At 33.6% G+C, this 27,952-nt stretch overlaps 1 protein-coding gene and 1 non-coding gene across 3 annotated transcripts in view; both read right to left on the bottom strand.

The window, feature by feature from the left end:
* Positions 1–1,072: 1,072 nt before the first annotated feature.
* Kpna4 (karyopherin subunit alpha 4) overlaps positions 1,073–27,952 on the bottom strand; it is a 66,989-nt gene continuing 40,109 nt past the window's right edge. For both annotated transcript variants that reach the window (XM_076867116.2, XM_076867117.2), the window contains exons 6-17: positions 26,074–26,169; positions 25,471–25,556; positions 24,099–24,185; positions 18,920–19,089; positions 18,788–18,832; positions 14,691–14,822; positions 14,472–14,600; positions 12,856–12,960; positions 8,313–8,384; positions 6,893–7,055; positions 4,499–4,593; positions 1,073–3,087 (exon numbers count right to left, since the gene is read on the bottom strand). In XM_076867116.2, the coding sequence (XP_076723231.1) occupies positions 2,989–3,087; positions 4,499–4,593; positions 6,893–7,055; positions 8,313–8,384; positions 12,856–12,960; positions 14,472–14,600; positions 14,691–14,822; positions 18,788–18,832; positions 18,920–19,089; positions 24,099–24,185; positions 25,471–25,556; positions 26,074–26,169 (1,279 nt within the window). In that variant the 3' untranslated portion in view covers positions 1,073–2,988. The remainder of the gene's footprint in view (positions 3,088–4,498; positions 4,594–6,892; positions 7,056–8,312; positions 8,385–12,855; positions 12,961–14,471; positions 14,601–14,690; positions 14,823–18,787; positions 18,833–18,919; positions 19,090–24,098; positions 24,186–25,470; positions 25,557–26,073; positions 26,170–27,952) is intronic.
* On the bottom strand, positions 13,815–14,135 carry LOC143409070 (small Cajal body-specific RNA 7). The gene has a single exon (XR_013092582.2).

Below are 27,952 nucleotides of genomic sequence, written 5' to 3'. Positions count from 1 at the left end.
AAAGGCTGTCCCAAGTTAAACTGAGGTTACAACAAACTCAGTCATTTTACAATGCCTTAAACAAACAAACAGCCTCAACCTATGAATTGTAGTCAAGGAAAGCTCAAACTAAACAATACCCTACTCCCCTCCCCCCCCATTCTTCCACACACACTTTTAATGATTAGATTGCTTCAATTATAGAAATGCTCTAGGTTTGGTCCAGAGCAATGAGGAAAGTACTAATACCACTATATCAAACAATTACTAAAATCTTTGAAAACTACCATGGCTTTTCATACACCTTAATATAACATTCTTTTTTAAAATTGTAGCACTGAGAGGGCTCAGTGCTTAGATAAGGCAGTTTAAGAAATGAAAAGTCAAGAACATTTAGGCTTGTGAGGCTTATTATTCCATCCTCCCTAGCCCCCCAGCAGATGTTAGCAGACTGTGTTAAAAAAAAAAAAATCCATTTCCTAGATTGGTGGATTATTTAAAAAAAAAAAAAAAGTTGCGTTTAAATCTGTAACTCTGGTACTCTGATGATCTGTACTGAAACATTTCAGACAGAAAAAACCCACTTAAGAATTTCATTAGAAAATGAATGTCTTAGTTAGAAATATTTAGAACATCAGGAAGACCTTGGAATAATTAAAGATACATATTCTATAAAATAATTTGGCCTATTACCAGCTCATTGGCTTTGAACTATACTTCCTAAAAAACAAGAATTATGCAAAGTATTCTTATGTTCACCTTCTAGTAATAAGTCTTCTATTAAAAAAAAAAAAGCTTTGTATGCAATTTGTAGCCATATTTGAAGTTATGTTAATACTTAAAAATAAAGCTCAAGTTGTCTATTTGTCTGGGAGAGTGAAGAAGGCCAAAAATGGTTTTAATAGGAAGAAAGCATAATTATAGATAGTGTCCAGACTGAAATTACAGAACTTATGAAATTTCTTGTTATGTTGGGTCTAGTTTAAAAAGTTGAGGAAAGACAAGAACTAATAGGAGCCACTGAGTTACACACTTTAACTCAACAGTAATATTTAAAAAAAAAAAAATCCACACATCACGCACACACCCCATGTAAAACATTGCTTTAAGTTTTAATGTTTATTTCCCCAAGACAGCCTAGCCTGCACTCTACTTGGATAAATTTTACAAGCTAGTTTTCTGCTGTTTCTAGTTTTAAACTTTAACCATGTTTCTGATGACAAGGAATGCTGCAAAAATACTCTAGTTCAACAAAGAGTTATGATCACAAAATAATTTTTATCCATTCTACAGTGTTTCAGAATTACCAGTTGATTTTTAAACACAAAGTAGATATAGATGCTAATGGTGGCTAATCTGGTATGTTTCTTATAGCAAACTGTTGTTCATGCAACACTTGTGCTCAAAGGGGAAGGCACAGGATTTCCTACAATGAGCCACCTTATAAAGAGTTCTGTTTGTACAAATTAATTTATGTCACATTTAATTTAGTGTGCATAACCTCAAAACTGAGGCATTATTCCAATTTATAAAAACCACTTGCATAACTTTTATGCAAGTTTTAAAAATACAAAGTTTTCTCCCTAAAGTGGCTCAAAATAGATTGTTCATGGCTGCCTACATCTAAGATAAAAAGATTCTAAAACAATTGAACAGATTAGGCATATTATTAAAGGTGTTCAAACCATTACTTGATTTGTACATCTACTCAAACCTCTTCATCGGTCTTTATTCAGCAGTACATATGCACCAAATTCCATTTTAGAAGTTTCCATATCATTTTCATAGAAAACAAAATTTGAAAACAAGTAACATTTAAACACAGCACGGTATTCTATCACAACTGAAACTTTTTTCTTCTTCTTCTTTACAGGACTCAACAAAATCTAAAAATGAACTATGCTGTAGATTTACCTCATGCAAAGGTCTTTATGTTATCTCTGAAAATGAAAAGAATGGCCTTTTAAGCACATTTTACTGTTTTATACTATTATGGTAACTTGTGTACTGCAACAGTCTATTTTGAGGGAAATTTATGATTTTTTTTTACATGCAAAAATCTACACAAATTAGTTTTGATGATATGGAAAGCTTTTCATAGCATCAAACATTCATCTGGTGCAAATGCACAGGGAAACCTTCCTGAAAAGTTTTCTGACTTGAGAAGCAACTAAAAGAGCCATACTAGGTAAATAAAAATGGGGGGGGGGGGGAGGGAGGGACGACAAAACAAAACAAAACAAAACAAAAAAAAAGGAGTGAGGATTTTGGGGGAGAGGGAAATAGAAAACACAGGCTGCAGAATAAACCAATGTCTGCTGCTAAACCGGTCTTTGTTTTTATGTCCAGTGTACATTAACACTTGTGATCTCACTTTGATGATTTACTATGTTTGTTATCAGCCCCCCGAAGGCGAATCAAGCTTGCATGCGTTCACATACAGCACCACAACCACACTCTCGTACACAGTCACTCCAGGACTAGGAGTCTGCTTCATGAGTGAAGAGCCCTAGATTTGAAAGATGAACCTGGCTCTCTATCACAGAGCCAGACATTCATTCAACATTGTCCATTCACACACTGCTTTATAGCAAGGCCTGGGCTCATTTTCTTTGACTTATATGGGCACTCTATTCTCTTTTATGCTTACAAGGCTTGAAGATGACAGTATTTCACTTTCCCCTCAATTGATATAGAGTAAGTCAATGTTCCTTCTCAGGCACTGAAGATCTGTGACCCGTAGCCCTTTTTACTTTGAACAACCTAAATAAGCATCCACGTAAAGTTTTCATTACATTTTGCCACTCATTCTCACTCGCACCCACTCGCCATCTTGACCTCATTTGGGCATTTCCTGTGATTCCAAATGAAATCTTCACATTTTCTTTCCCGATTTAATGCAGCAGCAGATCCCATGAGCCAAGCTTGATGGATCAAACCTTTTTATATATATGTATATATATATATATATCTGAGTGCTGCATTGTACCTAACTTCCACAATATCTTTCTAAAACTGGAACCCTTCTGTTGGTACATTGGCTGATGAATTGAAACCAAATGTTCCACCTTGAATTGCCTCTGGAACAAGGCTAGGATCTTCATCAATCTAGGGGGGAAAAAAAATTAGTTTTAGTTTTAAATTATACACAAGAAGCATTACAGTAATTGTTTTACTGCCCTTAACAGTGGTATAAGAACTAGGTGATGAGTGCCAACAATGTGCTACCATCCTTTGGAAAGTTGAAACACTTTACAATGTAAAGTGTTTTTCTTTCCTTTCAAAGCCACCACTTTTGGAAAGTAAGTGTATTATTCGGTCAATCCCCCTCCTATCTTTTGGGTACTAGAAATTGAATTCAGGGAATTGTACATGCTAAGCATGTACTCTACCAGTGAGTTTTACTCCTAGCCCCTAGTTAATCTTTTAATACAATTAGGGACATATAGCCTTAAAACGGTAAAACAAGAGCTTGCTAATAGTGGCTAATATTTTATATGCTTTATACTATATTCGTTTTTAAATTCCACAAAATTACAAACCTACGGTGAGGCTTTTATAACCATGTACATCATTTAAATTATTTTTCTCACAATGTAAGAGAGTAAAAAAGATATTAGAAAACATAGGCCTTGTCACCTTTCTGAAATTAGTCACCTAACTACAAATTAGTACATCTAAAATCCCAACTTTAAGATACATAATTAAAGCTACCTGTAAGAGCATGTTTTTCTTGGATTTTATTTCTGATTTAACTGGGCATCATTAATCTAAATAGGCTTTAGTGTGAACATCTCTAAGTAAACAGTCTATAATTTCCTTTTCTACAAATTTTCTACCACATTGTGATTAATGTTCAAATATTAACAAAAGGCTTAGTAGCTTTTTATTTTTTGGGCAGGGGTGGGGATTGAACTCGGGGCCTCCCACATGCTAGGCAAATGCTCTACCACTGAGCTACATCCCCAACCCCTATTGTCCTCTTTTAAAGACTTATTCTTTGAAAAGTTGAAAAATCATCCAAGAAATCCACTGTTGGTTGTATTTAAACACTCTATTTTTTTAAAGGAGAAACTACTTTAATTTTAGATTTACTCTTTCAAAGAGGCAATAAAAATAATTTCTTAACTCCAACTACTATATGGTTACAGTTGAAGAAATTTTTGTATATCATACCTTATACTATATAGTTAGTGCCTTATCTTTTTTGGTGATTTTCATTTGATCTATTATCTTCACATTTGGTTTTAGTCACCAAATAAAAATGACAACATACGCAAATGTGTATTAACTAATTGCTATTATAAAGGATATACTAGTGACTTACTCAGTGTTATTAGAAATTTAAAAATACTGAAATATTTGTTAACAAAGCAAGTGACATCACAGTCACCTACCTATTTTAATTCAATTGCAGAAAGGACATACATGCATATGCCTCTAGCTTACTATATACTATTTTGTTCAAACTTATTATGTTTTAACATAAAACTAAGAAAACTACAAAATTATTAAATACATCATCTGAAGAGAAGAATTGATCAATGATCTCATAGGCCAATTTGTAGATGTCTTCATTTTCATGATTTTGAAGTTGTTCGATTTTCTCCAGTCCTGCAAGAGATTTTATGAAGTGAAACAATGATAATATTAAAAAAAAAAATAGTGACAGGTTACAATAATCTTGAATGTATAACCCAGTTTTTGTATTGGAAAATTTTTGGATTATAATTTTTGGAACGCTATAGGTAAATCTTAAATATAAAAAGACTTAATTCAGAAAGATAAGCATATTTATTTTAAAAAGATTAACAATCTTAGTGTCTAATATCATGTAAATGCATAAGCAAACAATGGGACATCTATTTATAAAGCAAAATAAAAGGTAACCAACGCTTATAAAGAATAATAACATGTAAAATTGCTTTTGTTTGTTAAAAATAAAAAAGCAGAATTCCTGTTTTCTAACATCTGCCAAGTTTTTCTAATGGACTAAAAAGAAACTGAAGATACTGGCAATTAACAAATTTGATCCATAAGACAGCTATTAAGCATACTTAAACATGGAAAAAAAAAGAGAGATCACAATATTTCAGGGGAAAAGGGATTTTCCCTGTAAACATTAATAAATTTACTATATCAGAGGTAGAAACTTGTTGATATGCAAATTGGATCTTGTTTTATTTTATAGGAGCAATAATAGTAAGACCTATGAAATAAAGTGAAATTGCTCCTTTCACTTATGTTCTTCCTCTATCCATTTCTTAAGTGAACGAAATTACCTCGGGCCCCTATTTCACTCTACACACTCTACTTTTGGTGATCCTTTCATTAAAAAATTTGTGGGTGGAGGATTTACAATAATCTGTAGCTTTTGTAGCTTCACTTATTTTCAGAGCTTTACTAGCACAAAATTCAAATGCCTACAAAATTCTACAAGGACATTTAGGCTCCTAAATCTCAAATCTCTAGAACAGTTTTTAACTCTCCTTCCTCATTTAAACTATTCAATCTACAATTCTTACTTGTTGATACTCACTAAATAGCTTGAAATCTGAGATCTAAGATTTCCTTTTCCTCAATCAAATATCAAAACTCTGTTCATCTATTTCTAAATTCTGTCATCTCCCCTTTGTCTCTGTTATTATGGCCTTCATTTACTCTGGCCTGAACAGTATATGCTTTCCTAATTGGTCTGCCTTCTGTCTCCAAAGGCTCCATTCCTCAGTTATTTAAATACCAATCCTCTAGGAAAATCCTCCAATGGCCTATCACACCCTATGGCAAAATCCTTTGGGAAGTTTATAAAACACATATTTCTGTTTCATATCTCCAGTGAGGGAGGCAATATTTGAGAATCAATCAATATCTACATATAAAATACCTGTTGTTCATTTTACTAATTCTTATTCCCTAATTAGTTCCTAACATCATTCTCCATTTTCCTATTCCTAACTGGATGGTTATACATTATTTGTTGTTATTCCAATTGTCACTTTAGTTACTTCAAACATGCTTTATTTCAAGTCTTGATTCCTCCACTTAGTTGATATGGGTTCTCTCATTATTGTTGTTACCTCTCCTTTCATTCACTTTTCAGCTTCTGTCAGAAATACCTTTACTTTTATAATTATTCAAGTTGGAAACATTTATTTTCTGTTCCATAGCCACATTTGGACTCCCGTTTTCTGCCTATATATGAACCCTGAGATTGAAATCTAATGTGTTGTTTACACTCTAGATGACTTTGATGCACAGCCAGATTGGTAACTACTGCCTTCCTGAATAAAGTATCTGCTGTGCTATGAAACTTATAAGAATTCAAAGGAGTATGGTTATTGGCTATTTCTCCAGCTTCATCTCTTGGCAGTTTCTACCCCATACTTTGTGATTCAGCAACACTGAACTGCTTATAATTTGCTGAATGCTATATCTCACCTCAGACTTTGCTCATGGTGTTATCTCTGCCTGGAACACCTTTCATCCCTTTTTACTTTATTAATCCTTATTCATCTCTCAAAATCCAGCTCAGATGTCACTTCCTGCTTCTTCCAGGATGGATTAGGTATCCCATTTTGCTGTACATTTCTATTAGGGTAATTAGCACATTAAATCAGTTCATATTTATCTTCAAAACTAGACTACATGCCTGAGGGCAAGGACTGTGTTTTGTTTACCACTGTCTTTCCAATACTTTTAGCACAGGGCCTGTTCAATATAAGGCAACAATTCAGTTACCTAAACACATGCAAGAGGCTGAGCAGGACTATATATAGAATATAGTATTTTATTAATTTATTCTGTTACTTGATTAATCTAAGACAGAAAACTACAGAAGTGGTATATTAGTCAGAATATAAAGATAGTTACAAAAAAAATTAGAATGTAGAATAACAGCTCATAAAGAACTTACCTCCACATTCTTCTATAAGATTGGCTATGGTTTCTGCTTCATCTTCAGCCATTTTTAATATATTACTTAATCCATCGAGTACTACTTGCACAACCTGTGCATCTTTTACAGTCAGTAAGTTGCAAAAAGGTGGGATAACATTTTGTTGAATAAGGTAGGCCACCTAAACAATAAAAAAAAAAAACATCAAAAAAAATAAAATGTAGGCAAAATCTGTATATCAAGATGTTTTAACAGAATGCTTTTCACTTTGAAATTCTGAGTACGGACACCTGACTTCATCTCTAGGACATAGTTAAAACTTCATTATTAACTTGATTTTCCTAAGTTTGTTTTTCTTGAATTTAAGGGGGGAAAAAAACTGAAGTGAAAATGAAGGAATCACTCAACTTATTATTAAACATTTCTTTGCTTTAAGGAGTACTTTCTTTGAAAATCATTTCCTCTTTAAAAGTAAGAAAGTAAGCTGGGCATGGCAATGTATAACTATATTCCCAGCAACATGGGAAGCTGAGATAGGAGGATCACAAGTTCGAGATCAGCCTCAGCAACCTAGTGAGGCCCTCAGTAACTTAGTAACCCTGTCTCAAAAAATAGAAAGGGCAGACAATGTGTCTCAGTGATAATGTAGCCCTGGAATCCCCAGCTTTTAAGTTTTAAACCCTATGCACCTCACGTTTCTCACCGTAGTTCCTAGTCCCAGCCATCTAGTAAAGTTTAATTTCTAACTGCTGAGGAATTTGTTGTTGCTGATGATTTTTAAAATTTTTGCTCCTGTTGTTCATTTGTTAGGAGAATCTGTGAGACAATTTCTTTCTGCCATATTCACCACCCCCAAAATCTGTTCTTAGTACTGTTAAAAAAACAACACAACCCTAATTTTAGGCCCCTTGATTTTATTATAGGTTAGAAATTCTTTCAAAATTCCTGGGGATTTGGAACAGTGGTAGAGAATTTACTGGCCTACAAAAGGCTCTAGGTTCAATCCCTAGCTCCTGGACAGGTAGGAAAAAAAAAATCACCTCTCTTTTTTTGATTAAAAAAGGTTAAAGAGTGGGGGCTAGGGTTGTGGCTCAGCGGTAAAGTGCTTGCCTAGAATTCATAAGGCACTGGGTTCGATCCTCAGCACCACATAAAAATGAAATAAATATACTGCGTCCACCTACAAAAAAATCATAGAAAAGTGGCTGGAAGTATACAGCTCAGCAGTAGAGCAAATTCTTAGCATGTATAAATTCCTGGGTTCAATCCCCAGTAATATCCCCACACACCCCTCCTACCCCCTGTCCCCCAACATCACATAATATTTATCTTGCTATTATTTTAAATTATGGTTTACTTATAGCTAAATCATATAATCTGTTTGTACTGTTATTTTTTTTAACACCACTTTTAAGAAATAAATAAAAGTTAAACTTACTTGATCTTTCCTTCCACTAATTGTTAAGTTACTTATGGCCCAAGCAGCTTCTTTCTGAGTGCCAAAATCCCCCTAAAAAAATAAAAACAAAGCAAAAGGCTACCGTTGGCAATAGAAGGATAACTAAAGAGAATGTTTTCTGCAATGATTTTTCAAGTGCTTATTTTTCCAGGTTTCCTTCTAGCTTTTCTACATACATATATAATTTTTACTTACTAAGATAAGATTTGTAACACCCAATCTACCCTGAACAAAGGAATTTTCTTTTTGGAAACTCTCCTGGAAACAATTTGACTTAATGTTACTATTCAATGCTATCACATTAAATAAAGATGACAATAAGGATGAAATAAAATCAGTAAAGAAAATTTTGGAAAAATCTGTAACTTCATTACAAAAATACAAATTGAAAAAATATTTTAAAATAACTTAAAAAGATGTGTATATATATTTGTTTATATAAATAACTTAAAAAAGATACACATGCGAATGCAAATATTTCTGAATATGTATACATATATGTGCTTTTTGGAGCTATTTATATAATGAGATCTATATCTTTATAATCTCATCTTTTAGAATTTACCAAGAAAACATCGGAATTGCACTGCCAAAAAGTAAAAATCAACTGAAATCTTTATAATAGGAATATAACTAATTACAGATACCTACTAACTGAGCAGTACTAAATGAGGTTAAGAAAATCCAAGTATTTGTCAGTGAAGTTGGTGGGAGTACAAAAAGGCACAATCCTCAAAGATGCGGGAATTGACACTATATAACAAAATTTACATATGTTTTTGTATATTTCCAGTAATCCTAAATACAACCTGGGAAAAGGGTAAAAACAAAACAAAACAAAACAAAACAAACCCCTTACAAGCTATATGTGAAAGCACCACTATTTTCAACAGCAAAACACTAGAAATATCTCAAATGTCATGCATAATTGATTATGTTACACTGCATCCATATAATGTACTATGAATAGTACTATATAATAAAAAGAAGAATAAGGGAAATACAAACAGGGAATAAAGCAGCTCTCTTTATAATGTCATGAAAGCGATCTCCAGTGTATGCATGAGTATATCTGCATGTGTATACATGGATACACACACACACACACACACACACACACACACACACATTTATATATCCTGGTGGCACGCTCTATAATCCCAGAGACTTGGAAGGCTGAGACAAGAAGATATATATGGATAACTAGAGAAAATGTTTTCTGGAAAGATTTTTCAAGTGCTTATACACACACACCCACACACACAGACACACATTTATCTATGTACATACACACAAACATACAAGTATCCCGAGGATATACAGTATATTATTTTCTGTATAAGGGTGGAAATAACCACATACATATCCATTTGCTTCTATTTTAGAAAGAAATAATGAAAGGATAAACCAAAAGTGGGTAAAATGATTATCTAAAGGAAGAAAATAGGGAGGGAAGGGCGGAAATGAAAATCAGACCTCTGAATATGTGCCCTGAAAACAAAAGTATATTTTTAACAAGAAATGAAAAACCAAGGTAACATGCTTATCAAAAATAAAAAACAGGGAATGGGGCTGTAGATCAGTGGCAGAGCACTTGCCTAGCATGTGTGAGGCACTGGGTTCCATCCTCAGCACCACATAAAAATAAACAAAATAAAGGCATTCTGTCCATCTACAACTATAAAAACAAACAATCTGTATGTCAAGTTGGTGGCTTAACCACACTCAGAGGTACACATTAAGAATTTCGCTAATGAAATACATCTTTTAGAAATACATCTTTTAAAAGTACATTCAAGGGGTTGGGGTTATGGCTCAGTGGTAGAGTGCTTGCCTACCATGTATGAGGACTGGGTTCAATTCTCAGCACCACATATAATTAAATGAATAAAATAAAGATCAATCAACATCTTTAAAAAATTAAAAAAAAAAAAAGTACATTCAAAGCCAGGCGCGGTAGCACTTGCCTATAATCCCAGTAGCTCGGGAGGCTGAGGCAGAAGGATCACAAATACAAAGCCAGTCCAGCAAAAGCAAGGCACTAAGCAACTCAGTGAGATCCTGTCCCCCACATACACCCCCACCTCCCCCCCCAAAAAAACAACAAAATAGGGCTGGGGATATGGTGCAGTGGTCAAGTATCCCTGAGTTCAATCCCCTATATCCCCTGACCCAAAAGTATATTCAGTAGTCAACCCTCAGTAGTCATGTTGTTTATAGCAATGTGACTTGTTATTTTGATACTATAAATATATTTTACATATATTTACATCTCCTCCTTAGGCTGAAAACAATTTTTTATCCATAAGATATATGCCATCAATGGTATGCCTCAAAAAATGTATAACTGTACTGTATATAAAAGATAACCCTATAATATTTCATAGCTTCTTTTCATGATTCATTTCTTCAGAATTCTTATATTTGGGAGAATTAACAAGACCCTAAACAACTTATTAAGACCCTGTCTCAAAATAAAAAAATAAAAAAGACTGGGAATGGGACTCAATGGTAAAGCACACCTGGGTTCAATCCTCTGTCCCTTGTCCCACCTCAAAAATGAATTCTTATAATGGAAGGGAGAGGGAGGGAAACCAGTTGAGTAGAGAAAGTGGACCAGGGAGAAGGAGATGGTAAGGGAAAGGGGAAGAACTGGGAAATGAAACTGACCAAATTATATCATATGCATGTAGGAATAAATCACAATGAATCCCATTAGTATGTGTAATTATAATATACCAATAAATCAATGAATAAATAACTTGCTAAAAAAGCTCTCACATCATCAACTCATGGTCAAAAATATTACCTATTGCTCACTCCAAAATATAGTCTGTATGGGAAAAGCACGGATAAATCCTTAATGCTTAATTCTTTTTTCCTATCAGTCATTTTTTACACTTTATAACATGAATACAAAAATACCTGTCACTTATTTTATTTACTGAAGCCGACAAAAAATTACACCCTTGCCAGGCTCAGTGGCACATGCCTGTAATCCCAATGGCTAGGGAGGCTGAGACAGGAGGATAGTGAGTTCATAGTTAGCCTCAGCTAAAGTGAGGTGTTAAGCAACTCAGTGAGACCCCATCTCTAAATAAAATACAAAAAAGGTTAGGGATGTGGCTCAGTGATTGAGTGCCCCTGAGTTCAATCCCCGGTACGCCCCCCCCCCCCCCCAAAAGACATCCTTGTAAAAACACTCATCTTTATGTCAGAAGAATCAAGGCATCCTGGAGGAATAGTTTATTCTAGATCCAGATCAGAAAATGCAAAAGATAATCCTAGGAATCATGTCATATCTAAAAGGTAGAGTATTTAAGACACAGGTACTAACTTTAAGATAAAGTTCCAAATGGCCAGGGATAACTTGGGTGTCAAAAGGAATAACATTTAAAATGAACTAAAACTTATAAAATAAGAACTCAATTTCCTAATGATCGTAAAACTTTCACTCTGGTCTCCTTTTGAGGTTTTAAGGAACCATGTGATAAAGTATAAAAAATGACTGATAGGAAAAAAGAATTAAGCATTAAACATTTATCGTGCTTTTCCCATACAGACTATATTTTGGAGTGAGCAATAGGTAATAAAAGCTCTTCACTACTGAAGAATCATGGCTAATATATTCTTTGACAAAATTAGAAAGCCACCATTTTGCAACTCCTAGTAAAATAGAGGATTCCAGGCAATGATGATCAATAACTACTTAAAAATCATTAGGAGAAAGACTCATGAATAATGTCACAATCATCACCTAGAGTAAACTGATTATACCAGGTCATATACTAGACAGATGTATCTTCATTTTAATTATAGAATTAACACTTTGTTTAATTAGTGATCAGAAAAAAACTCTCATGCTGTGATTCTATAATTCTGTTTTCCCCAAATATTAATATGAACATGAGATGATAACAATATCACACTTAATTGCTATTTAATTCCGGGCATTTTATACCACAGGTCCTTCATCTATTAGGGTGAATTGGGAGGAAAAAATATAGAAGGGCCAGAGGTTTCCAAGAAGAAACGAATCATTAAAAACTGCTGGGTTCAAAAGCTTCAATACAAACACTATTTTACCTGGAATATTAGCATCACTATAGGATCTAATCAAATAAACAAAGAAAAAAAGTATATATTTAGGACTGGGGGTATGTCTTAGTGGTGGAGCACCTGCCTAATGTGTGAGGCTCTTATTTGATTCTCAGCATCATAAAACAAACAAGTTTTAAAAAAAAGGAAGATTGCCTCTAGATAGGGAATAGGGGTGGGAGGGAAAGGAAGAGAGAAGGGGATGGGGGAAGGAGACCCTCATCATTATACATAATACATGTATGAAGATGTGAATTTGGTGTTAACATACCTTACATACAATCAGAGATATGATAAATTGTGGTATAAAGATGTATTAAGAATCGCAATGCAAAAATAAATAAAAAATAAAGCAGACTATATATATTATATAGATGTAAAATCCTTTCCCCTTATTTAGATACGTACAATATGATCTTCTTACCTTATCCAAAAGGTGTATTATCATTGGTACAAGATTGGCATCAATAACTGCCTGTACCTGCTGTTGATTTCCTGCAGTGATGTTAGAGAGGAACCACACTGCTTCCTGTAGAAGAAGATCCTTTCAATATTTCTCATTAAAATATAAATTCTGTATCTGAACTAAGAAAAAAAGCATTTGTACTGTGTCCAAATGATTTTACTACTGAGTAAACTCCATAATAAAAATCTTGGGAATTTCAATTCTTCCCCCTTTCCATATATTCTTTGAACAAATAGCTAATGGCCCCTAATCCAAATCACAATGAACTAACCCCTCTAAAGAATTCTCAATGACAATGCTCCCAAAGAGTATGACTCCAAAGAAGCTTGCTTGGTTGGATAAATACCCCCAAAATAATAAGCTGTAAAAGAAATTCAAATTCAAAACTAAAACTTTTATAAATGACATTCAATAGCCTTCTCTCCTGTAATAAGCTTTATTGTCTATTCTACCCTTAGACTCCTAACCAAAGTAGGTACATATCAACTATTCATAACAATGGAGACATCAGAAATAAAACAGTGGGCTGTTTTAGTTTATTTTATAATACTCATTCATTTGCACCATTTCTCTGAAAAGCTGAAGTGGACCCAGATGCTTGACTACTTTATTGGTCTACTTAATGATCTTGTAATGTTATCTTTTATATTACAATGGTGCTATACTTTTGTAAAGGTGATGGTCATCCCAAAGTGTTTTAAAGTTTCAAAGATAATAAACGCAATTACTAAAGCCACAGTTGGCATGAAATAAAATATCTACCTATATGCTATGTAGGATATTATCAGAATTTTCCTAACTTAAATTTATTAAACTTACCTATTTTTTAAAGGGAAACATTTTCTCTATTCCTACAAATGTTAAAACATGTTTTGTTCTAAAAAATATTAGCACTGACTACTATACAATAGGCTCTTTTGGATCAGATCACAGGACCATGTTTAATGAACCTGTTAGAGATTTTAGGGTGCTGGGCTAGTTAGGTGAGCTGCTTTGGGGTTATAATCATTGGCAATGTTGTAAATCAATACCCCTATTATTTCTACAACAGCCTCAGATGCACTCCAATATCAGCATCACCATTCAGTGCCCCCTTTCCATAGCCAAACACACACACACACACACACACACACACACACACAATTAACTACCATAAAATACGAATCTAGAATTAATATATTAAAAATTTTCAGTCATACAACATTCAACACCCAAGTATCTCCATTTCATCATTTCCAAAAGAGCCAAAAAAACTCCACACTGTAAATGTGGGTGTAGCTCAGAGGTGAAGCACATGCTTATGAGCAGATCATGTGAGGCTCAGGGTTTAACCCTCAGCACCAAAGAAGAAAAAGAGAACAAAAAAAAAAAAAAAGAAAGAAAAAAGAAAAGAAAAACACTTTGCAACTTGTTTTATATATGTAAAAATTATATACCAATTTGTGTTTCTAAAGAGTGATATACTTTCTCTTGATACAAACATGACAGTTTAAATTAATAACATTACAGATACTTCTGGGACCCAAATTATATAAATGAAAACTACCAGTTTAATACTATTTTAAGATACTTACTTTATTAATTTTCTCTTTGGGATGTGTCAGGAGTGCTGGAAAGTGTGAGAGGGCATCACAGTTCAAAACTACTTGTGTTTGTTCATCAGTTCCAGTAACAATGTTGCCCACTGCTCTAAGTGCAGCTGTCTGAAATGTAAAAAGATATGTCTATCTTTGAATGCCATATTTAAAGTAACTAATGGTAAGAAAACATAATTTTATCAAGAACAAATTTACCTGAACTTTAACTTCCTGGTGGCTGAGTAGAGGAACCAAGTGAGGAACTATTCCAGAGTCTATTACCATCTGTATCTGTTCATTGCCAGCATCAGTAAGATAAGAGAGGGCCCATACCGTATCTACCAATATCTAATAAATAAAATAAAAGTTCCAACAGTTTTTGAATATTTTCTCATTGCAGTGATTTTTACCCATACTCCTAAGATTGTTCTACTATTTTCTTCTCTTACCATAATTCATTAGAATCTTTTTTTTAAAATTTTCAACATTTTATTGCTAATCCATAAAAACATGTACAATTTTTGTGTTTTTTTTTTTATTGGTTGTTCAAAACCTTACAAAGCTCTTGACATATCATATTTCATACATTAGCTTCAAGTGAGTTATGAACTCCCATTTTTACCCCAAATACAGATTGCAGAATCATATCGGTTACACACCCACATTTTTACATAATGCCATACTAGTAACTGTTGTATTCTGATACCTTTCCTATCCTCTATTATCCCCCCTCCCCTCCCCTCCCATCTTCTCTCTCTATCCCATCTACTGTAATTCATTTCTCATCTTGTTTATTTTCCCATTCCCCTCACAACCTCTTATATGTAATTTAATATAACAATTAGAATCTTTATTGTGCATCATTTAGCCAAATTCAGAAATGTAGGTTAATTCCGGTCCCAAATCCATGCCAATATCTATTTTTAATTCACCAACCTATATATGTACTACATAGCACATGAAATAGGAAAAAAAATAATTTTCTTTCTCAAATGCTCAGGCTAAGGGATAACAGGCCCCAAATATTGTAGCTTATGTAAATAGTTAGAAAGACTATAGGTATACAACATGCACAATGGTTTAAACATCTATACTATATGGATATACCATACAGGTATACTTAAAGACAATATTAATATTAGTTTATAGTGGTATTAGTTTTATAGCAGTTTAATTTTCTCCAACTAGTTTGCATTGCCTTATAAAACTGGAGGCAACTTCCTAAATACAAGAAAGACCCCAAAGCTACAGATCAAAACATTAAAACAACAAGCAAGCAAGCAAAAAAACAAAAAACAAAACAAACAAAAAAAAACTTTACACCAGCTGCTACTTAAAAAAAAAAAAAAAATGGCCTACAAATTTTTAGTGAGTATATTCTCAAGTGCAGCAGGTCATGTTTGATCTTTCTTTGGATGTTAAGTACCAATTAGAAATTATGGCCAAAGAGTAGTATCACAACTATTTAACTGCTGCATATAAATGCAATTATTGACCAAAAAAGTAAAAGAAAAAGAAAGAACCCACAGGAAAGATAACTGTGCCTGGAACTTTACTTCCAAAATCTTTCTTGAATGTGAACACTGTATCAAAGGATAAGCCAGAAGTTTAAAACTTTTTTTAAGATTACAAACAAATGTTATACTTTAAGACAATCAGGGAGCCCCTAAAAGGAGACAACAGCATTTTGTCATTATTCTTTCAGAAACTCAAGAAAATGCTTAAGGATGTGTTTCAATGTAAAAGAAGACATTCATGTAAATAACTCAAATATACTAGTATCAATATATGTGAAACAACTATTTCAATTTTCAAATGGAACTATTTCTTTTCCTGTAGCGTTAAAAGAATCTGTTAATACAGGCCAAAAATTTCAAGTTACTTGCTCATGACTGCACATAAAAACCTGGCATTCTTCCCTTTTAAAAAAAGTCTAATGCTAAACATGTCATTGATATGCTCAGATCCAACTTACAACCCAATTCAAACTAGATCTCTAACATATTTTTAAAATTTTAATAAAAATAGTTATACATGGACACAATATTTTGTTTGTGGTGCTAAGGATCGAACCCAGAACCTCACACATGCAAGGCAAGCGCTCTGCCACTGAGCCACAACCCCTGCCCTCTAGCATATTTTTTTGTATCAAAGTTTACATTCTACTATAAGTTTTCTAACTGTAACTACAGCGTAATGTCAGTGTAATGGCACTGTTCGTGAAAGCAGTTTTTATAACATCTTTGATGGCATAATTTAAGAATTTACTGTTAGAGCTTATCTAAGATTTTATTTTTAGTTAAACAATATTTAGTACACTACATTATAAGAAGAACAATGCAAACGAATTCCTCCAAGATACATCAAAAATAAGAAAAATGGAATTATAACCTCATCTAGATTGGAGTGAATAGGCAGAAAGAACAAAATATACTGCTAAGTCAAGTCAAGTAAAATGCCTGGTTTTCCAAAAAAGATATAAACTTGGAGATTAATCTTCCCTGTGAATCTTTCAAAAACAAAATACTGAAATTTGTAATTTAATCAAAATCTTCGCTATAAGGAGCCAAAACCAAAAATTGCTTGTATATATATATATATATATATATATATATATATATATATATATATATATATATATATATTTAAGTCCTAGACTATCTGGAGCTTAAAAAAACATTTTTTTAGAGCAGAGATCATGTTTACCTATGAATTTTGTAAATTATGTCATTGCTTGACACAGTATATTCTATCTTTAATTTGCCTTATGTGCTTTAGAGAAATATATCCCTAGAAACTGGGCAGCAGCTTAAAACTGGTCACCATATCAAATGTTTATCTTTTTCTTTTTTTTTGAAAGAGAGGGTCTTGCTATGTTGCCCAGGTAGGCCTCAAATTCCTAGAGTCTATTATCCTCATACCTCAGTTTTCCTAGTGACTGAAAACTATAAGTTTGCACCACTAAACTCAGCTGCTGAACTTTTTTTTTGGTGATAATATTCGAGATTGAGCCTAGGGGCACTTACTTTACCACTGAATTACACCTTCAGTTCTTTGTATTTCTTTCTTTCCTTCTTTTTTTGAGACAGAGTCTTGCTAAGTTGCTAAGGCTATTCTCAAACTTGTGATCCTCCTGCCTCAGCTTCCCATGTCACTGGGATTATAGACATGCAACTTTGTGCCAACTATTTTTAAAGAATTCCTGATTGTCACTATATATTCATGTGTTTTTCCTTACCTATTATATTGCTTGTATGGGTGTATGGGTATGTGTGTGTGTGTGTTTTCTTTTTTTTCTGCTGGGCATTGAACCTACCACAGAGTTATACCCCTAGCACACATTCTTAGTTTAATACACCAAAGGCTAGTCTGGCTGGTCTGGCTTTTATAAGCAGTCACGGCAGTTTTCCACTTTATTTATATTCCCTGCATTGTTTTTTCCTTTGTTATTTGTGTTAGTAAGAATAAGCAAGATATCTTTGTAATGTTTTTAACATTACAAAGATTTTATCTTGCCTGTACTGCCTTTTCTCTCCTTGTTAGTTGGACAACCAACAGTTCTCCCTATACTAACTGAAGCTAAAAGTCACTATAACTGGAGAAACAAAGTAAAAACAGAATTAAGAGCAACTGATTTTCATAGTTTGGTGTGTACATATGGATACAAACTCATGCATATAAGCCAGGCACAATGGCATACTCCTATAATCTTAATGACTTAGGAGACTGAGGCAGGAGGACACTAAGTTTAAAGCCAGTCTCAGCGACTTAGGGAGGCCATAAGCATTTAGCAAAACCACCCCCCGCAAAAAAAAGTGTGTGGGGGGTTTGGGGCCGGCGGCACCTGCTAGGGATATGGCTCAGTGGTTGAACACCCCTGGATTCTATCCCTGGTACCAAAAAATAAAAAAAAATTCAAGCATGTGAGCACCAATATTTCTCTTTATCTTTCAAAAACAAAAACAAAAAAACCACCATATGCATTCAATAGCCAGACTGCCAAAATGAGATTCCATAAAAAGTGCATAAATATAAAACATGATCTTAGTGAGAGTGATTACTAAGTGCCAACTTTATAATAGGCTCTATTTCTTCACTGAAATTTGTATTTTGTGACACAGAAAAAATAGAGTAAATATAAAGATACCAGATATGCATTGTAGGTTTTGGAACAGTAAAATCTGACAGAGAATACACTATCATGATCTTGATATATTTTTACTTTACGTCACATGGGGAGCCCTACATATACAACATGCACATACACACATACATGCATGTAAAAAAATATATGATGAGGAACATTTACTCACATTTACATCTGTGTGATGTATTAAAACACAAAGGGCTGGAAGAATCTGAGGAGAGAATACACAGATTTAAAAACAAATAAAAACACACATAACAGTATCTAATTTACTTATTGATTTTTAAAATTTGTTCACCTCTTGAATGGTTTCCATTGGTGGTGGTGGGTCTTTGTGACGACATAAGTTGACCATAACCCAAGTAACATTTCTTAAGAATGTTATAGGAATAGATGGACTTATGAATGAAAGTAAAGGTTTCACAACTCCAAGACTTATGACATAATCTCTACACTGTGGCCCGTCACCTGTAGAAATGATTAATTTAATAAAATATATTAACAATAAGCATTTTTAGAAAACATAAAGCACCAGGTACAAAATGCTCCTTTAAGTATTTTAGCCAGAGTACAATTCAGTTTTATGCAAAGGTTTTAGCAATAAGACAACTAATTTCATTCTAGGTCTTTTACCTAGAGTGCTAAGGTATTCTTTTGCACATTATTTACAACTTCAGCCTTATAAGCTGTCAGTTATAAAATATATTTATCCAGTTGAACTCTGGAAGCCTAAGTCTTTAAAAATAACTCTGTGAACCAAGAACCATTCCTTTTATTTTTCCAAAAATCAATAGAATGCTTAGTGTAACACATTTTCATCTAATGAAAAAGATATATCAACAGTTGTGCATGGTGGCACATGCCTACTACCCCAGCTACCCAGGAGGCTGAGGCAGGATTAAAATTCCAGGGGAGGATGGGCCACCTAGCAACATCCTGTCTCAAAATAAAAATAAAAAGGGTTGGAGATGTACTTCAGTGGCAGAGTGCTTGCCTAGCATATGCATGGCCTGAGTTCAATCCCCAGTAATACCCTTCTCCTGCCCCATATGTAAAATGCCATTAAAAAGAAAATATATGTAAAGTTCATACTTATCCACAATCAGAAAACCAAGAGTAGGGACTATAACTTATAGCTTTAGAAAACTATGTCAGAAAAAAAAAAAAAGAAGAGAACTAAATAATAGTACAGTAGTGATTTCTGAGCTAAAGCCCAGAAATAATAATTAAGCAGAAACTGTGGGTACAGGATTCTGTATTTTAACAAGCTCTCCATGTGATTCTGACAACACACTAAAGTTTAAGAACCAGTACTGTAGATAGCAGTCAAATTTAATTTCTGTATCTATAGAGTGTCACTATAATTTCTAATATGAAGCAGTGATGAAGTATTCCCATTAAAAAAAACACCTTTCCTTACACTACTATATCTGGAGATAAGAAAGCAAAGGAGTAAGGATCCCTTGCATATACAAATAATGTAATTCCTATAGCAATAGTCCCTATGCTGGGAACATTTTACAGAGAAATCCTCCCATTAAAAAAACAATCATAACCATGCCATTTTCCATGCTGTTCCTTTCAGAGGACTATAAAGAGGTACATCACATCATGAAGGCTATATTCCACAATCCAAAGCCAACATCATACTGAATGGAGAAAAGCTAAAGGTATTTCCTCTAAAAACAGGAACAAAACAAGAATGCCCACTCTAAACATTCCTATTCAACATAGTTCTTGAAACTCTAGCCAGAGCAATCAAGCAAGAGAAGGAAATTAAAGAAATATAAATATGAAAAAGAAGTCAATTATCTGTTTGCTGATGACACCATTCTATACTTCAAAGATCCAAAAAACTCCAGAAGACTTTTGGAGCTGATAAACAAATTATTCTGGATAATACAAGATCAACATACAAAATGAATAGCATTTACATACCACACTAATGAATCTGCTGAGAAAGATATCAGAAGAACAATTCCATTCACAACAGTTTCAAAAATAAAAAAACAAATAAAAGGAAAAAACTCAGAACTCCCAAAATCTTGGAAATAAATATAACCAAAGAGATACAAGACCTCTACAATGAAAATTATGTAACACTGAAGAAACAAATTGAAGATGACCTTGGAAGATGAAAAGATGTCCCATGTTCTTGGCTAGGTAGAATCAATATGGAAAAATTAGTCACATTACCCAAAGTGATCTACAGATTGGATGCAATCCCCATTAAATACCAATGATTTTCTTCACAGATGTAGAAAATACAGTACTAAAATTCACATGAAAGAAAAAAAGACCCAGAACAGTCAAATTATACTATGATGCCAATAGCATAACACTGGCTGATCTCAAATTATACTACAGAGCTATAGTAACAAACCAGCACGGTATTGTCATAAAAACAGACGTGAAGATCAATGGAATAAAACTTAGAAACAAGCTAACATAAATACAGTCATCTGATCCTCAACAAAGGGGCCAAAACCCTATGTTAGAGGAAAAATAGCTGCCCTTCTACTTTTGGTACAGAGGATTGAACCCAAGGGCACTTAACCATTGAGCCATATCCTCAGCCCTTTTTTAAAAAAAATTTTAAGGGTCCCTCTAAGTTGCTGGGTCTGGTTTTAAACTTGTGATCCTCCTGAGTAGCTGGGATTACAGGCATTTGCTACTACACCTGGTTGAAAAGATAGCCTTTAAAAAAAAACAGCGTTTTTCTTGGTGGTGGTGGGGGGCAGGGATTGAATTCAGGGACACTTGATTGAGCTATATCCCCTATTTTGTCTTTTATCTAGAGACAGGGTCTCACTGAGATGCTCAGTACCTCACTTTTGCTGGGGCTGGCTATTTGAGCTTGTGATCCTCCTGCCTCAGCCTTTTAAGTCGCCGGGATTACAGGTGGGTGCCACCACACCTGGCAATAAATAGCTTTTAAAAAAAATGATATTGGGAAAACTAGAAAACCACATGAAGAGGAATAAAACTGGATCCTTACCCCTCACCCTGTACAAAAATCAACTTCAAGTGGATAAAGATCTACACAAAACACAGGATCATTCCAACATATAGGCATGGGCACCAATTTCCTTAATAAGACTTCTCAAGCTCAAGAAATAAAGAACCAATATATGGGATGGCTTCAAATTAAAAAGCTTTTTTACAGCAAAGGAAACAAGAACATAAAGAGTCTACAGAATGGGAGAAAACCTTTGCCAGCTAGTATTCCAATAGAGGATTAATATACATGATATATAAAGAACTCAACCTCCCCCAATAACCCAACTGATAAATGTGCAAAATGATCTCAACAGACATTTCTCAAAAGAAGAGAAAATGGCCAATATATGAAAAAATGTTCAACATTTTCAGCAATTAAGGAAGCGCACATCAAAATCACACTGAGACTTCATCTCACTCCAGTCAAAATGACAATCATCAAAAATACTAATAAGAATAACTTTTGCATGGAAATGGAAGGAGACCCTCATTGTTATACAAAATTACATATAAGAGGAAGTGAGGGGAAAGGGAAAAAAAAACAAGGGAGAGAAATGAATTGCAGTAGATGGGGTAGAGAGAGAAGATGGGAGGGGAGGGAGGGGAGGGGAGGGGGGATAGTAGAGGATGGGAAAGGCAACAGAATACAACAGACACTAGTATGGCAATATGTAAAAACGTGGATGTGTAACTGATGTGATTCTGCAATCTGTATACGGGGTAAAAATGTGAGTTCATATCCCACTTGAATCAAATGTATGAAATATGCTATGTCAAGAACTATGTAATGTTTTGAACAATAATAATAAAAAAAAGAATAACTTCTGGCAAGGATGTCGGGGGGCAGGAAATACACTAATATACTGTTGGTGAGATGCCAAATATTACAACCACTTTGGAAAGCAGTACAGAGATTCTTTGAAAGTCTAAGAAGGGAACCACCATATGATCCAGCTTATTTCACTCCTTGGTAAATACTCAAACAAACTAAAATCAGCATACTATAGTGATACACGTTTAGAGCAGCACAATTCACAATAGCCAAGTTATAAAACCAGTCTAGTTCCTGTCAACAATCAAAAATAGAAAGAAAATGTGGTTTATATACACAATGGAGTTTTAGTCAGTCATAAAGAAGAATAAAATTATGCCATGTGCTGGTAAATGGATGGAACTGGAAAGCATCTGTGAAGTTAAATAAGTCAAGAGTGGAATATCTCTTCTCATATGTGGAAGAGAGACTAGGGAGGAAAGAGAACAAAAAAAGTGTGTGTGTGTGTGTGGGGGGGGCTACGTGGGAGATCCTTATGAAAATAGAAGGAACACCAATAAAGTAGAGAAAAGTCAGGGAGTGCGGGGAAGTACTGGAAAATAAAATCTATGAAATTACGCTATGTAAGTATGAATATATCATGATAATTCCTGCTTTTATATATAATTATAATGTATAATTAAAATAATAATAGTAGAAGGGAAATCAGTAGAGTAGAGCAAGTGGATCAGGAGGAGGGAGGAGGGAAAGAAAAGGGAAGGTACTAGGGAATGAGATGGATCAAGTTATGTGTATGTACAAATATGGCATAATGAATCCCATTGTTAAGTATAATTATATACATTAATAAAAAATTTAAACAAAAAAAGGCACATCAAAACAATATTAGTTACTTCCATGCAAGAACAACAATATATCTGTGGCAAGAATAACTCAGAAACCTCACTTACTGAAATAAACACACCTATAAGAAAGGTGCTCTATCTCAATAGCTAGGTCTCTCACCTACATCAGGGACACAGAATAATTCAGACCCTAGATTTTTTCCCATTCTCTACTGAACAGAATTCCTTGATTTTTTGAGTTTGGATGATCTTAGTTCCTAATTCTTGAAATATTAAAATTATCTTTAATTATTCTTTACAGAATTATTTATCAGAGGACACCTAATAGGTATAGTAATTGTGGTTGTGTTGTGCAACATTTAATAAGCTAGCAGATACTTCCTACTGATTCATGGTAGGAGATACCACTGTACTTTATAAATTACTAAATTTGAATGTGATAAAGTCTGTAAAAGATTTTAAAAAAGTCATTTTAAACTCAAAACTGCCATTAAAGAGGAAAATTACTGGTTTAAGTTTTGCCACCATCCCCCTGTTTTTTTTTTTTTTTTATATTGTCTTTGATGGAGAAAGGTGAGAAATAGAATGGATTCCAAGATAAAAAAGGATAAGATCTAAATCATATTTTATAATTCTTCAAGTAATTTTAAAGTTGACTATATATAAACAGTATTTTAAGCAACAAAAATGTTCCTTCTGTTTTCAAAGGCTTTATACTTACATACAAAATTTCTAGAAGCTATCTCACAAAAACAAGTACTGAAGACAAATTGTTTTTCATTTTCATCTATTAGTAGTAATTTTTATTACCTAGCATATGGCAATAATTGTTGGATTAGCATTATAAGTTTTATACAAACCTATGATATTTCCCAATGCCCACACTGCCTGCTCACAGACATTCTGATGAGGTGAATGAAGAAGCCTCAGGAAAAGTGGCACAGCATCTGAAGCAGGAAAACATGTTCACACTTAAGGCTGAAGACCATACTATAAAACAAAAATTAATCTTGATTTTCTGCTGAGATCTCAAAAAATATATATGTATGCATATGTACATGTATGTGTGTATGGAAATCTATTAAAAATATATCCTGGCTGATCTCTTTTTAAAGTTAGAATTGTGTTACTGTAAGAATTTTTGACTAGCAGTTTACTTATTCAGTATCAAAAAGAATTTTAAAATATAGACAATTGTCAAATTCAACCTGAACTTAATATAATGGTGGGGGGTTGGGGAATCAAATTCAGCCTTAACCACGATCTTAATTCCAAAATAAAGATTCCTTAAAAAGTAAATATCACCTACAAATAAAACAAAGATTAAACTTTTAAGAAACTATTTAAGAAATTCTGAATATACTAATTTAGTATGATTGTGGGTCCTTAGGCCTGTGATTCCTGGGCCACATGAGACCTGAATCAGCTGGTTAATAAAGATGGGAACAACAGTCAGATCTGTAAATGAACAGAATAATAAAACACTAAACAAATGATATCTCCTTCCTTCTTTCAGATACCACTTTGAAGAAAACTATGTAGGTGTATGTAAATCAATCATATTAACTTACAATAAAACATTCACTTATCTATTTCTGGTATATTAAGACAGACTAGCAGTGATAAATTCTAAGCCTCTTTCTAATCTTTAAGGATGGCATAAAACAGGAAAGAGCAGAGGTATGAATAAGATATTATGAAATCCTAAGTTTACCTGATAGCCAACTATATATATATATATATTAAAAAAAAAAAAAAAAGCCAAAACACAAAACAAAATATATTTGAACCCAAAACTAAACAAATTTTAGTTAGAGTATAAAATGTTTGCATGGCTGACATCTGCTCCTCATACCTTCAAAACCATTAAGAAATTAGTGCTTATAATTTGAACTAGTTTATACATGGCTTACGTTTAACAATCCTTAAAATATCTTTTTAAAAAATGATTACTCTTTGGTAGAAGAATGAAATAGTATTCATGAAAAAAATTCACCTAAGTTACTATATCTCATAGTAATTTTCCACTTAAAACTCTTGAAATACTCAGTTTTAGAAAGTAATCTAAGAGAAAAATGTCAGTCACCTGAACAAGTTGATTAAAGTAACATATTTAAATTAGCTATTTCAACAGCCCTAAACGCTAATGGGTAGCTATTATTTTATAATGTAAATAGTTATATACTTTACTGACTTAAAAATCACAATTTTGTTTGTTAATAAACAACTTACTGGACTGAACCACTGCTTGAGTTTGTTCAGAGGTTCCAGATGCAATATTTGTCAAAGCCCATGCAGCTTCAAACTGTAAAGAAGGACTATAAAACAACAAAATTATTTAAACAGATGATTTTTACACTGACCCAAATATCTACCAATCATTTCCTACCTCTAGCTTTTAATATGTTTAAAATGCATCATCTATCCATCCAGCATTTAAAAACAAAACAAAAAACTCAAAAAACCCCAATCACTGTTTAAAACATTTTACTTCTATATAAAGGTATATATATATAACCTCTTCCTATATCTTTATTTTTTGTAATGTATCTTTATTAAGATACTTGTATATTACTCCCCTAGTTTTGTCTTCTGTCCATTTTCAAGCCTTACAAGTTAAATTGATAACTTGATAATGATAAATTTATCAAGTTAAACTCCTACTTGGCCTTTGCCTGCGTCATCTGACATTAACTTATTTTGCATTGCTTTTCACTTGACTTTAATTCTATCCCACAACCTTCTTTTCTTTAAAGATCAAACTTAAATACTAGAAAATCTTGTATTCAAAGTCTCCAAAGGATATATTCTAAATTTATTAAATAATGTACTTACTTGTCATCTCTTTCAAGACAATGGACTAAAATAGGCAATATTCCAGATTTTATTAAGTCATCAATTGGTGGATTTCGATCACTGGACAAAAGCTTCCTGTAAGATACATAACCTCTTTGTAACTTAATGACATACACAATTATATATCTGGTAAATATATTATCAGATCTTAAATATATGGCATAAGTACCTTCTTTGAAAGTTAATTTTTAAAATTTATATAATGCAATAGTTTCTCTAATTATAAAAGACTAATTTGTAAATTAAATTTAGAGATGATCAATAATTAGGAAAATACGATGGACATTTTATCACTTTTATTAATATATTATTATATTCCCTCAGTGAAGTTCTGAATATGGCTTATAACTAAATGTTTTAATATGCTTTACCTTTGGTTTTAATTAAATTTTGGGCTCAGAGAAAATAGTTGGCAAACTTTGACCTAGCATTTACTCTGCTAAGAAAGAAATAAAGGTCATTGAAACACCCAAATGATTCATATTAAGTCACAAAAGAGTCAAGGGCAAGAACAAGTAGGCTGCTGATTTATGTTTACAGCTGACACTAGTATTCAATTTTTTATTCTATTCTGTACACTAAATTGAGTGTACAGAACACTCTCATCTCACCAGCTAAAAATGAATGGAATAATGACAGCAATACACAGGAAAATATCCAAAGAGATGCTGGAGACTGAGACAGATTAGATACATTCCTGCTCTCATGGAGCTTATAAGATAAAAACAAACAAAACCCAGCACATGTGGGAGACTGCAGTTAGCAGATTAAACCCTAAATGTGACCTGACACAAATCTTTACATTGGAATCCCCTGCATTATTAGTATATAAAGAAAAGGCTTAATGGGACTAGGTTTGTAGCTCAGTGGTTGAGTGCTTGCCTCGGACAAGTGAGGCCCTGGGTTCGATCCTCAGCACCACATATAAATAAAATAAAGGTATTTTGTCCATCTACAACTAAAAACAACATTTAAAAAAAGAAAAGAAAAGGCTTAAGAACCAACACACCTGAGGCAGGAGTGTTGCAAGGTCAAAGCCTCAGCAATTTAGTGAAACCCTATCTCAAAACACAAAAATAAAATAAAAAGGGTTGGAAATATGGCTCAGTGGTAAGCTTCCCTGGGTTCAATTCCTAGTACCAAGACAAACAAACAAAATGAATAAATAAAAGGAACCAGCCTGGTGGCATACACCTTAGGAAGCTGAGGCAGGGGGATTTCAAGTTCAAAACCAGCTTCAGTTTAGCCAGGCTTACCTAAACAACTTATCAAGATCCTGTCTCAAAATAAAAAATTAAAAAGGCTGGAGATGTAGCTTAGTTGTAGGATACCCCTGAGTTTAGTTTAGTTAATTCCCAGAACCAAAAACAAAACAAAAAACCCTTAAGCAGCTCATCTCCCCCATGTAAACTGACAGTTGCTTATTTACTACCCTATGAATATACAACTCCTTGACCTAGCTTTAAACTGCTCTACAAATTGGCTCTACTTTACCTAATTAATCTTACTCTTTGTAATTCAAAAACTCAACAACAGCTCAGTTGTCACACCACCACAATCTCATTTTTTGTTTGCTTTTTGCTATTGTGGATTGAACCCAGGAGTACTTTACTACTGAACTATACCATCCTGCCTCAGCCAACTGAAGTGCTGGGATTCCAGGTGCACACACACCTGACTTCTATCTCATTTCTAGGTCCTTTCTTATATCCTACTCCCCTCTCTGTTAATGCCTTAGCACCTCTCTATTCAAATGCTATCTCTTCCAAGTCCATCTCAAGTTCTATGTTTTACACAATACCATCTATCTATTCTGAGCATTTACAGAGCACAGTCCTAATTTGCTACTAAGTATCAT

Source organism: Callospermophilus lateralis, chromosome 10 (genome assembly GCF_048772815.1).
Source record: "Callospermophilus lateralis isolate mCalLat2 chromosome 10, mCalLat2.hap1, whole genome shotgun sequence".
NCBI lineage: Eukaryota > Metazoa > Chordata > Mammalia > Rodentia > Sciuridae > Callospermophilus > Callospermophilus lateralis.
This window is presented reverse-complemented; position numbering and strand designations above follow the sequence as displayed.